This window comes from Ixodes scapularis, unplaced genomic scaffold (genome assembly GCF_016920785.2).
Source record: "Ixodes scapularis isolate PalLabHiFi unplaced genomic scaffold, ASM1692078v2 PGA_scaffold13__105_contigs__length_92229423, whole genome shotgun sequence".
Classification (NCBI taxonomy): Eukaryota; Metazoa; Arthropoda; class Arachnida; order Ixodida; family Ixodidae; genus Ixodes; species Ixodes scapularis.
In genome coordinates this window covers 23,160,595-23,174,160 of record NW_024609839.1, presented here as the reverse complement: position 1 = coordinate 23,174,160, position 13,566 = coordinate 23,160,595, and the positions used below count along the sequence as shown (strand labels likewise).

Genomic DNA, 13,566 nt, shown 5'->3' with positions numbered 1-13,566 from the left:
AATCTTTGTTAGCACTGAATAGTTCTAAAAATTTATTTGGCCTAATCTCGAAAATATGTTGTCCTTTCGAATCTTCTGTGCGAGACACTTGTAGCATCTGGACTTAGCAACAACACGATTAAATAACTGACTAATATCGTCTCACTTGTTCTTACAATGTAAATATATGCACGCAAAAAGTACACAATAATGAAACATACCCATTTTACCGGATCTGGCATACAGATAAAGACGCGCGGTGCGCCGGTGGTGCGCCTAGCAGGGAGCTGCCAACGGCGCACGGCGCCCAGTTTCACCGCTCATGTGTTCAACGCTTTACGTACTGTTAATGGACCTTATGCCTGTGGCGGGCCTAACTGCGAGCGGCGAGTGTCACTCGACGCGCACTTCAACCGCTCATATGTGGCATGCTTAATACTGGTATTATAAACTGTAGTTGATTTCCATTTTAGAAGTTAGGGATCTAATATATCTGTATAGTCCCTGTATTTCCCCCTGTATCCAGGCACTTTTTTGCACGACAATGTATTCCCGTCAATGGTATAGCATGTCGGAAAGCAAACTGTAAATAATATGAATTAGTTTAAAAAATGCGCTTGAATGTAGAACCTGCTTTACAGATCAACGAGATGATCACATATTTGAAGCAATCACTCACATCGCTTCTTCAAGATCCGCAAAAGGATTGGCTTGACACAAGCACAAGAACGGCGGCAATTCAAAAGGTAAAAGAGGACCACTGAAATAATTATTTTAGCCAGCCTTATTAAGTACAATGTTTTTTTATAGGTACAGAATATGTTCCAGCTTATTGGCTACCCTAACTGGATCAAGAAACCTGAAGAACTCGAATTTTTATATCAATACGTAAGCCTGCTTTGCGAACTATTTCTTACTGACTTCTCAGCGCACAAATATCACACACTCACACTAGAATTTCAGACAAATACACAACATACATACCGGGCTGAAGTCACAACTTTATTTTAGATTTTATCTTTGTTTTCTCAGTCGTCTGTTAAATCAATGCAAACAAACTATCCGCGATTATCTCCCTTTGGCCAATACACAAAGGTTGCGCAATTATCTTCTTCTGGCGAAGTAAACTAACTCTTTTTCTAACAACATGAGAAACGGAGTACTGACGCATATCTCATCAAGCCTCGCAATAAGTTCGGCTTTAGTGTCACGCTGCAGTTTTGACAAGGTTTTAATTCTTCATTTGCCACTGATCGTTTCTTGGGGGGAAACATTTTCGGAATGAGGCGACGCTACCTCCAAAACTGTGAATAAACTAATTCGTGAGTCTCAGAGCGGCAGTCCCGTTCGATAAACTGCTTAAGAAACAATCATAGAAAGCAGGGAGGTATTTTCATCGCATCCTTTCTTGGTGTATTCTGATTGCTATCGTTTTTGTGAATTTGAAGGACACATGCACTGAAGAAAATGCGAAACTTTTGGAACTTAGTGTTGAATGTGATAATCCATGCGTGGCTCCTCTAATCAATAAACATGTTTAAAGACACACTTTTTATATTTAGGTAACTTTTGAGACAAAGCGTGTGTTAAGCTAGTTATTTAGAGCACGTTGTTGTAATAAATACTTAGAAACGAAAGATCAAAAAACGTTAAAGGCGTACCCGGATGACCACACTCTCTCAAATAGGAAACAATAATTGCTATTTAAAGAGTGTGGTCGTCAATGTACGTATTTAATATTTTTATTCTTTTGTTTTTAGTATGTTAAGTTCGTCTACATTTATACATTGATGGTGACAATATTATGTAAAAACGCCAGAGATATTGGTTCCAAAGATACTCCTTTGTAGCGTTCATAATAATTAATTGTATGAGGCTATGTGAATTACTGCAGTAGAAATATTGGGAGACAATAATATATATTTATTACGGTAGTTCAAATTGACGTGAAAAAAATATTTTAAAATCTTGCTTTCCGCTATGTCTTTATCGTTTAAAATATGTTGCATCATTCTGGAACAGCGTGAGCATGAGAGTGTTTTCGGAACATTAAATCAACTATGCCTGCATATAATTCTCCATTATGTAATGTATGTTGATATTGTCACAAATGTTAAGCTATGGGGAGGTAAATAACGAAAGAAATTAAAGGTTTAATGTGGCGATCTTGTGTCAAAACAATAAAGGCAACAGAAAATAACAAGATATCGTCACTGGCGTCTAAGTCGACGTAGCGGCAGGTACGAACGCGCAAACGAGACTGATACTCCTGCCAGTCGAACTAATTTAGTGCAGTTCAACCGAGTGCACTTCGATTGAGTGCCATTTGTGTAGTGTGCCACACGCCTTCTTTCTGAAGAACACACTCGACTTCGAGTGAGTTTGCTTCTTCTTGTTTCATCTTATTTTTCTTCATCTTTGCATGTATTAATCGATCAGAATCATCCAGTTGCCGTAAGTATTGTCAATTAACGTAACTTGTCAATTAAAGTAACGCTGTATTTAAACGTGTCTCTATTGAAATACTAAATAATTCCAAAAGAGTTAAGCCTTACTTTAATATTTTAGGTGTCTAATAATATTTTACCCATCGTTATTGTCATTGTTTAGGACTGACACTAATTTATCCCGTGTGGTACCGAAACACTTGAAGTGACATTTCGGTGAGCTGAAGTGCACTTGGTTGAGGTGCGCTAAATTAGCCCGTCTAGATGTAACTCCGGCTCGCCACGCGGAGCCCCTTATGTTCACGGGGTGGCTTCTGCAACAATTGCCCTAGAAGGTTCGGTATGTAGAACATTCGTACTTCGAACAGGCAACAGGGTTCTCGAATTTACCAGAACGCGACATTTACACAACTAACGAAAATGTACGCCCGCTCCCAGGCATTGAACCTCGTCCCTTTTGCGTGGAAGTCAAGCACAATACCCTTGGGGCTTTTTTAATTTTTTTATTAAAATACGGGTATTTGTACATAGTTAAAAAAAAAAAACGGAGACTGTCTTCTATATAGTGCAAGCTTCCAGAGAAGGAAAAATAGGGCCACAAGGCAATATGTTAAGACTATAAATGAAAACGAAATAAACGGGACTGGACGGGAACCAAACTCTAGCAAGCAACTGGCAGACCCCACCTGGTGGTGTAGGATAGCCCACGCACTCCGAGGCAAGCTTTCGGCGTCTCACAACACTCTAGTCCCTCCTGTTTTGTAGACGCTATCAGTGAAGTGGCATAAACAACGAAAAAAAACTGCAACAAAATTTCTTTTCGCTGATTTACCTCCTTCGGCAACAAGGAGGTGACCAGTTCTTGACCGCCACAGTGCATGAAGGCCCAGGATAGTTAAAACCTCAAATGTTCGACCAGATTCGCCTAACCCGTACTCAAGGAACATCGCACTTCGCCATGACACATACAGATTCACTCTTAGCACCTCAGGAAATTGTGCCTAAAAAAAGTTATGCATTAGTGCAGTTTGAGATAACATGTACCAGCGTTTCTGGAAAAGGGCAGAGAGAGCAATTGGTAGACTAAGGTTCGAAAAACCTTTTTTTCATTAATCACACTTTCATGGGTGAAACGCTTACATGCAATCAAAGAAGGAAATTTTGTGTTGCTGTTTTAATGGGCTATCAACATAGCAAAATCAACTAGCTCAACTAGCCATCCTTATCAACAGAGCCGTTTGAAAAAAACGTCAGACTCAATTGCCGTTCCCTCCCACATTTGATAAAAGGGAACTGGAATGAGCATGCCAAATGCGTCGTAATAGCGTCTTCCCTTTCATATTGTCAAGGTGCTGTTCAGAAAAAAGGGACCTTAAAGAATGAACAGTAGCTTAAATTTCGTTATAAAACTTATAGGGGTCGTGGAATTACTTTCTTACTTTTTCCTTCTTAGCTTTCCTCCTGAACTCACAAATTGCGCATAGTATTAAACACTTCAAGAAGACGGAAAGGAGGGACTCCACTCTTGCTCGGACCCTCGTTTGTGTACCCGGACACCTCCATTCTCCTTTTAGAAGGCTAACCAGTCGCTCAAACTCGGAGAAAAGTTGCTTTCCCCACTCCGTTCACCCCGAAGCTGATAATGCTGCGGAAGCTTAGTATTAAAGTATTAAAGAAAGATATGGTGCGAGGTTCGCACGGAGTTCAAACCCCGCTCTTCCGCTCTGACAACTTCGCAACGCACGCGGCAATACACGCATACAGCTATTTTCTTATCATGTATACATCACTACTTTTTTTTTTTGCTTTTTGTGTCCGTTTTACTGTTACGTTTACTTTAATAAAAAAATTCGATGTATAAACTTCATCTCGTAGTGTGTCTAATAGCTTACGTATATATTGAAGTAACTCGAATGAAGATATTCTGAGTGAAATATTCGAAGAAATCTATTACAACAAGATTTTTGTATTATTTTATTAAAATTGAAAATAATATACTAATAACTTTCTGTTCCGTTTTTAGCTACCGCCAGTTTCAAGTTCCATGAGCTACGTATCACTGATAAACATGACATTACGCAACAATTTTCAAGCAAACCTTAAAGAATTGCCCAAAACCGTTGACAGGAGAAATGTGTAAGTATCCACTACCTAGATTATAGAGGGTGACTCCGTTTGTGCATTCATATATCTTAAGAAAGTAATACTCATTTTATGAATAATGTTCTTACTGCGCGTATGTTGAACTTGGTGATATTAAATTGGACCACGACCGTCATAACCAGTGGGGCGATTTCAAAACTGTATAACAAAATTATGTACCTCATATTTTACCTGCCACGTTGCAATAGCAGTATGAAGAAAGTCATTTTTCTGTGCAAGGCCAATTAAAAAAAAGAATTAGAAAATAAAAGCGGCATAGATACATATATATATACTTACCTTTACCTGTAATGGAGAGGTCCCGGGTTCGATACATGGACCAGGTGCATTTTTTCGGTCGTGCACAAGTCACCTAGCTATGTTTGGAGATTTGTGTTTGTCCTTTGTCCCCCTTGTTCCCCTTCTCCAGGGAATATTTTCAGGATTGATATATTTTATTTTGTTTCGCTTAAGTGCTACTTATTTCATCAGTTGAATTGAAACGCCTCTAGCCCCGGCATAAAGTAATGCACAAAACCAAGATGTAGTTATAACAGCTAGCACGCCGCAACATTAAAATCGTGACGTAAATGGCTGCGACGACATTGTCGACATGAGTAGGAATCTTTTTAATGTATCATTCTGGAATGTTTAGCACCTGCTCAGCATGTAAATTTGAAGTTGGGAGACAGTAAATGAGAAATGTTATCACTAAATATGAGCCTCCTTAGATCTGAGGTATCTCTAGGGATATGACACCTTTACTGTAGCATTTCTTGGAACTGTAAGAATCTTTCGAGTGTAAAAATCAGACGTGTTTGATGACGCGTCATGTCGAACTACGCACAAGTCCACATTTAATCCCGTGGGCATGGGGATCTTGACATTTGCAAAAGAGTGTAGATGGTAAAAGAAGTTTCTGATAACAAAAAATGACTAGTAATATATTCAGCACATGTGCCTTCTAATAATGATGACTCCAGGACGGTTCCACATCGCATGCTTTAGAAGGCCATTAATATTGTGAGCGCGAAATATCGCGAAATATCCGCGGGTGCCACTTTGGCTTTCACCTTGTATTGAATGGTCGTACAACAGGCCTCGGCAGAAATTGTGCAGGATTTCACTAAGTAGTCTGCTCAGCGTGTGTGAGTCTGGCTGAAGTGCAGCACAACTGGGTAAAAAATGGCGTCGTTTGTTTTCTTGCACTAAAATACTACTTCAAATGATACATTCATGTTGATAAACTTCTGTTTTAACCCACTACATCTGCCACGGCGAATATGGTATATTTGTTTCTTATAATTCGAACAAAATAAAACTGAGAAAATAATGTCTCATCAAATTGAAAATAGGAAAGCGAAATTAGAGAACCTCTCACGTGTGTACTCAACACTCTAGTGAAAGCGTCTTCGTTTATCCTGTTGGTTCCAATGTATTTTGTGAGTGCTGGTTTCTTATTAATTCCAAGTTCATTCTTTTTCTTATTCTGTAAACCAGTAAACAAACATTTCCTAATAATACGTGGCAGGAAGAAGAGGCATTCCAGAGTCGTTTCAATTGAATACCTGCTTATTCACTTAGTCGACTCGAAACATGCGAGACCACCTCGCGATCAAAGTCTCAATTCTAGTGCGTCAGTGATACTTCAGGGTCTCCAAAAATTATGTATACACCTGCTGTGAATTTCTATCGCTTGTATGCTTAATTTTGCGGACCCCAATGTGCATACCGCGTGATTTGCATTTTATCAAGTGATTTTAAAGTTGTAAACAATTCTTAGTTAAAATTGAATAGAAGAAATTAATGAATCGCCTGAATTTGCCGGGTCACGTCCGACAATTTAGGAGTGTGTGAAAATTTCTGTTTTTCTTTTAAGCAAGTAGCGATGTAACAAACTTGTTTGTCGCGTATTCGATATGTGAGGTTCTAAGCGTCAGTTGCTGACAAGCACCTCAGCAACTGTCGAGTCTCACTTGGACAGAAGAGTTGGTATCGGCAAGCCCAATGTGGCTAAAAGAAGTATGCGGCGTTTTGCAACATATCTGTGCGCGCGAGCATATCTATGGCATCAACACGTCATTTCCTCTGGTGAATGCAAATGTTTTTTCTACAGCAGCCTCTACAGATAAAAAAAAAACAAGAATCAAAGAGGTTGTGAATGGCATTGACGCACGCCGCGCAAGCTGTAATGCGAAGATCCGCGCTTGTTTTTTAATGCAGCAAAGGTTTTTTGTTTTATTTTAAATATAAAAAGCAAGTTCGAGGCACTCTGATTCATTAGAAAGATAGGTTGCAAAACCGTCATACACGCTTTTTTAATAAATAGACTGTTGCCAACTGGCCTACATGCGAACTAACGTAGCCACACCGTACCTTGAATAGCGCGTCATTTGCTAACGTCCTTCCAGCTCCGTCACAGGTGGGTGCCCGTAACGTGGTACCATCAAAACCTATCGTCGCAAATACAAAATTGTCACATTCCACCAAGATTCTAAAGGGTGAAACTCGATCACCAGCTTCATTTCTAAAGTTTGACCGCTGAGAATATCTTTTTGGGTATAAATATAGCAGTACACCTTTGAAGAAAAAGCGATCAGTATTACCTAAAAGTCACGCGCCAGGTTTTCTTTGCTTAATATGCCTAATTTTACTTTTTGTCTGAAGTTCTGGAGTGCACGAAGCTCTAATTAACCACCAGATCGTACTTTATTGTAAACGTTAGGGTATAAATTAAACGTAAATTATTTTTACTCTCAATTTATACTATGCATTTAAATTACTATATATGCAAGATGTACTTTACGTCAGTTCACAATTAAAAAGAAAAAAGTGAAATTTTCCCACAATTAATTTTACTGAAGACAATAAATTTCCGCACGACGTATGCAAAGCAGAATACTTTAGGTTACCCCCCCCCCCCCCCCAAATGTGGAAAAACCCCACAACTTTTTTTATAGCTCGTTGCAATTAGCTCGAAAACTTCGTCAACAAATAAAACTATTATTTCGGGTAAAATGGGTGGGACACGAGGGGTAAACTGGTATTTTACCCATTTGTTTTACGCGTTCACCGTTTTTATTGCCCGTTTATGTCTTTATTTTTTATTCCCATTTGAAATGAAATGCTCGTAGGTTTCTTAGTGTATACACCACGGTTGTGATTGTTAGAACTCCAGTAATTGCAAAATCAATTTAGGAAAGTTTATAAGTTTCGTATTGCGATCAGTCAACTCTGGTGCAACTCTGGTATCGCTACGCAAGTTAGTCGCACTATGGAGTTCATTAACAACGTCGTCACGACATGTGGTTAAACGCGTTCTCATTCTAGGCTTTCTCGTGCCCCCCTGCTCTCCCAAGCTTGCCATGCTACGACCTCGATCCTCAAACGCTTCTGCCACCCTCTTGTCCTGTGCCTTCCTCCCGACGTGCGCGTGCACCTGGCTGGCCCGCCCTCGGTCCTTCGGCCGAAGCACCACGGCTCACCGGTTTTTTCTACAATCGAATGAGCAGCTCCCAACGCGAAAGAAGTTCCAAATGCCGAGCAAAGTTTGGTGTGCGGTGGGTTGAAATGTACAAGACAGCCGCCAGTTTCGATGTCCCGGTTTCGTAAAAGCGTACGCGACAGAAGGCGTAGAAGCGTAGAGTCGGGCGCCGTAGCTGTGCCTCGCCGTGCGAGATGGCTTTGTGTGCAGACTATTTCAAAGTCGAGTGCACTTATACGCGAACCATGGCGAGTTCGTTCTTGACGATCTCGTTGTGGTCGCTGGAGCTGGTCACCAGCGGGTCGATGTAAAAATGACCAACATTAAAAGACTCTTTATAAAAATAGCGCTCATCACTGCTGGGATCAGTTTCACACATGTGGGAACTAGAAGACTCTGACCAATTGAGAGATATCCCTTAAGACTGTTTCACATGCTGCGCCTGTGCAAAAAAAAAAAAAAAAAATCCGTGCAAGAGCCGACGCAGCGAGTGCGATCGCAATGTTTGGTCTCACATGCTCCAACAACCACGCGATTTCTGTCGGCGTGGCCGGCTCTTCTACACAAGGTTAGTTGCAACGGACAGGGACAAGACACATTTGACTTTGCCTAAAATGCAACAAAAACGTCTTAATAAACAAACAAATGTTTTAGGACCACAATCTATAACTAGAAATTTATAATAATTAAGTATCAAACCAAAACTGTTTAGGTGTCTAAATTTGGTTTTTTAATACTGAGCTATCGCGGATGAAAGCTGGCTAATGAACGGCTGGTTGGCGAGAAAGCGATCGCACCGACTCTGTGACAAAATAGCAACTTGGTGGAAACCAGTCGCAGAGCCGCTGCGACAGTACGACTGCGATTTTAGTCGCGCATATACTGCAAATCGCACCGATTTCGGACGAGAATCGCAGCTTGTGATACAGCATTTAGACGTCATTACCTTGGAATCTCGTGCTTGAAACGCGGAAGGTAATCGAGGAAGCTAGAGCGCGAGATGCCGCGAGTGCATGCAAGGGGATGCCGCGCCGCCAGGGACAGCGGGAAATGTACCTCACCGACATACTGAACATGGCGGCCTTCGCGAAAGGGGTTGGATTCGAAAGCGACGAGAATAAATAACTTTGTCTACAAAACTAATGCGCCACTTACAGAGGAATTTGAGCGAAAGTATCGCGACACCCTATAGGTCCCAGCAAATATAGCTATTGCATATTTTATTCTTGCCTTGTCTTAATCCCTTTAACATGCCGTTTCAAAAGTGCATAAAGCTGTGTTCTTGTCTTTTCGCTTCCAGTTTTCCCCAGGATCCGGCCGCAGTCAATGGAGAGTATATTCCTTACACAAATGCGCTAGGTAAGGTTCCAGAAAACGTTGACTATTGATTATAAATAAAACAACATGAGCCCAAACCAAGACCAGCGTGTAAGGACAATAAGGAAAGTAGTGCGTTAAAGTGCATTCACTCAAAGCTATGATGGCTCAAAAGGGCCCGTAAAATGAAAACGTACTCTGGTATTGCAGAATACTGCCGCGCGCCAAGTAGGCAGCGGGGCCGTAGCCTAACGGTTATCGCGCTTGCCTCCCACGCGAAGGGCCAGGGTTCGTTTCCTGGCCCTTCGCGTGGGAGGCAAGCGCGAAGGGCCAGGAGTCAGTTTTCGCAAGCGCGATAACTGACTCCTGCTTGCCAGGCGGAGCCGCTTTTGTACACGCGTTGGCTTCTGGAGCATTCGATGTAGAAGGTTCGACGCGTAGAACATTCTAACCTCGAATCAGCTAGACGGTCCTCGAATTCACCAGAACATCACATTACAGTGTAAACAAAATGCGTAGCCGCGGTCAGGAATCGAACCCTGGCCCTTCGCGTGGGAGGCAAGCGCGATAACCGTTAGGCTACGGCCGCGGTGCCTACTTGGCGCGCGGCAGTATCTGGTAAGAAATCGTTTCAATTGTAGCGTCCTTCTGCCGTCCGGCATGTTTTATTGCGATAATTAGTGTCCCCCAAATAGGTCGGAGTTTTCGTTTGCTCTCCCATTTTCTGTATCTAGCAATTATTTCATCATTTATTTAAAAATTTATTTTCTTCTTATGGGATATATAATAAAGTTAGGCCTTAAAACAGTACCATACAACGTGTCAAAAGGAGAAAAACAGCAACAAGCAAACAATAATATATCAACCGAATCAAGTCACCTTGTTTACACCGCCTAAAATATATTTGTCCAAACAAAATAGTCCAAGAGCAAATAAAATATAAGGCACGCAAAACCAAATCCAGAAAAAAAAAACTGCAATGCGGTGAAATATTTGCTATCAAAAATAATATTTATTTTAATTCAATTAAAAAAGTGATGCTTTGGGTAATTGTGAGGATGCGGCATTAAATGTGAAAATCAGATCGCTCCACGACAGAACTTTTTGTTAAAGTGAAAATGTTGATGTTAATTTGAGTAATATGTTGAAAAACCCGAGGGGATGGTAGCTTTTTGTACAATATATTGTTTTTTGAAAAGGCATAGTGTTGTTTATAAATCGTAAGATAGCCGTATTTTAAAGTAACAAAAGCTACTTTATTTGTTCTTTGTTAATGTATGCTAGTTGGAACATAGAGGCAAGTTTGCTGCCAATGAGTACAGAAAGTATACTGATGATAAAAATATAACAATCGAAATCGGTTGTTTATGTTTTGTAAATAAATTTGTATGCACTTTTTTATATTGGAATTTCTTAAAGATTCCAAAATGATTCAAGATATGGGATAATATTCATATTAATTTTAAACAAAATTTTGCGAGCCTCATAAATCGTTTGTGAACAAGCATTTTGCATACATTTTTTGTGTTTTGCTTATGCACATATTTAAATAGTATGCGTCTCATCGACGACAGAGGGCTGTGGTGGTTTCCTCGCGGTAGAACTATCTTTCGCCTAAACCAACAAACGGCAAAAAAATAGTTTTAGAAAATGTTTGAAATATCTTGTGCATACGCTTATTTACAAAACAAAAGTGTGTGAACAGAACTTCCCATATTTAAAGTTTTGACCTGAAACCGAATTTTCCAGGTTTATTATATTTAATATGTCTGCAGTTACATTCGATTCAATACGTTTTCTTACAAGGTTTCGAAATGACCTTCTAGCGTGCCTTCTCGCGATATAAAATTAATCTTTAGCTCTTTTGCCTTCCTTATTGTTTTCTTATTGTGGATGAACCTCAATATAGTGCCTTTATTTCTTACTTTATAGGGTGCTCTGGTTCATTTATTCTTAATTTTTTCTATTTTTATTTTTTATTATGTATTAATTTTACTCTGGTTACTTTTTTGTTTGCATAGCCATTTATTCACTTATTGATTATTCATTACTGCACATGCTGGGGATACAAGGAGCACCTGGCAATAAGATTGTTCGATTCGCAAAAAATGGAGTGACTTTAATTATAATTAAATTTTTCAACAGCTCTATATGCAGGGCTACTGCAGAGTCCATTTTATCAGAAAAATATTCCAATGTAAGTAATCATACTTTCCTAATGATGCAGATAGTGGGTGGCTAGGAAGCTGTAAAGGCGAACTCAAATATAGACGACTTATAGTATAGTGAATGCCACGTATTGTAAGAATATGTTATTCTAAAATACGCGCTGTTCACTAAATAGTCATGTATGTTAAACAGCGTTAAGGCTGCGGTCCCACGGCGGCCATGACATATGACGTTCTCCGCACGTTTTCGGAATGCGATTGTGGCGTGTTCAAGCTTGCCAAAATTTTATGTTATATATCATCTTGTACAGTACAAGATTATCTTTCCTCTGATGCAGGATGTGTTTTCCTAGTGCAAAGCGCTAATTCAGTGGGCACCCGCGAACATTGGCCTTTTCGGCAAAACATGGTTTCGTAGTACAGTGGTACAGGGTGCACCAATTGGAGCAATTTTTTTCAAAATTTAGAATGTTATAGAAGAAGAGTGCGTTCATTGTCAACAGAGGCCCTTTTTTCGTTTTTCATTTTATTGTGACAGATATTTACTTAAAAAAATTTACCTCTCGGAAGCACATTCAGTCGCGAATTTGTGGCCGCCTACTCGGTCATTTTATTTGAAACTTTTTGCATGTGTTTGCAACTACGGTCGAATGAGCTACGCTAAATTTCATTGTAATATGGCCTAAAGCTTTTTCGGAATGCTCACGTGAAAAGTGACACAAACAGTTAATTTTGGCAAACTTCATTTGGTAGTACAGTGGTACAGCGCTTAGCGATTCGCACATTTGAATAAAATTGTAGAACCGTAAATAAACACATATTCTGCTTTGTCAACAGAGGCCCTTTTTCTAAGTTTCACCTTTGATTTTCCACAAAAAAAAAGTTTGAATATAGGCGAAATCACGAATTTGTTGATAGTCAAAACCGAGTATTTTGACCCCCTTTCGGCAGACATTCAGGCCGATATTTTTAGTATGTAATGGAGATTACTGTCCCAGGTCCTGATTATTAGCCGACATTTTCGCTAATCGCGGCTAATTATTAAAAAAATCATTAAAAAATACAGAAAATATATATTGGATGTCCTGCTGCGCCCTCTATGTGGTGGCGGCTGAAATGTGACTACGCGAGGTTCAGGAAACTGCCGAGGATGGCGTTGATTCAAGCTGTGGTTGCCAGCTTCGGAAACTGGTTGTACACTTGGCTTGTTGCGTTTCTTGCAAAATAACGTGCTGGTCGAAACTCGTGAGGTCCTTTATAACACGGTACTTTCTGCTAATATAGCTTTTAGGAAACGTTTCAATCGCTTTCATATTGTCAAACGATTTTTTGTTTATGCGAGGCTCCACCGGTTCAGTCTGCTGAATAAATTTTTCACGCAATCGATATCGAAGTTTCAAATTACCGAAATGCCGAATTCGCCAGTTCCGTGTCGATACGCGCGTGACCAAGGAGGTTATAAGCACTAGAAGGGTACACGTTGCAATAATGGTGAAGCCTAGTCATATGAAGTTTAAACGATTTTGTGCCCAGCGTGACCACAGATCTCTCTGGCAATTGGTGCGCGTTACATGTCACGTGTAAGATGAATGGTTGATTGTAGAAGGACTCCCTGCAGGCTTGCGCGCGCTCCGTCCGGTAGGTTTTATCCGACCGAAGGCTAGACTGTGGTGTATTCTAGTACCCCATAGCAAGACGAAGGCTAGCTTCGGTCACGTGATGTAGTCACGTTGGCATGGTAAATGAGGAGATTAAGGAGGAAAATGAGAAAGAGGCGAGGCGTCAAGGAAGCATGGCTTGTGTAGGCTACGCGGCCGACGTCCATGCCCTCTCCTACCCTTCTATCCTCCTTGAGCGTGATGCACGTGCTTCTGGTGCGTATGCACGTACGTGTTTGCTGCGTGATTCGTCGGTTGCTGCGAGTTTTCGCGTATTTATTGTGCACTGCTTACCTCCGTCTGCGCATGCCTCTCATCCTTGTAACTACCCCTGCTCTGTGTGAATAGCGTGAAGTTTGTGTCTGTCTTTT

General features: G+C 40.5%; 1 protein-coding gene across 1 annotated transcript in view; it reads left to right on the top strand.

Annotated features, from left to right (window-relative positions):
- The window catches only part of LOC115332176 (neprilysin-1-like), an 82,377-nt gene that overhangs the window by 37,039 nt on the left and 31,772 nt on the right, over positions 1 to 13,566 (top strand). The window contains exons 10-14 of the mRNA XM_029994532.2: positions 621 to 725; positions 790 to 867; positions 4,450 to 4,562; positions 9,353 to 9,411; positions 11,515 to 11,566. Of these exons, the coding sequence (XP_029850392.2) occupies positions 621 to 725; positions 790 to 867; positions 4,450 to 4,562; positions 9,353 to 9,411; positions 11,515 to 11,566 (407 nt within the window). The remainder of the gene's footprint in view (positions 1 to 620; positions 726 to 789; positions 868 to 4,449; positions 4,563 to 9,352; positions 9,412 to 11,514; positions 11,567 to 13,566) is intronic.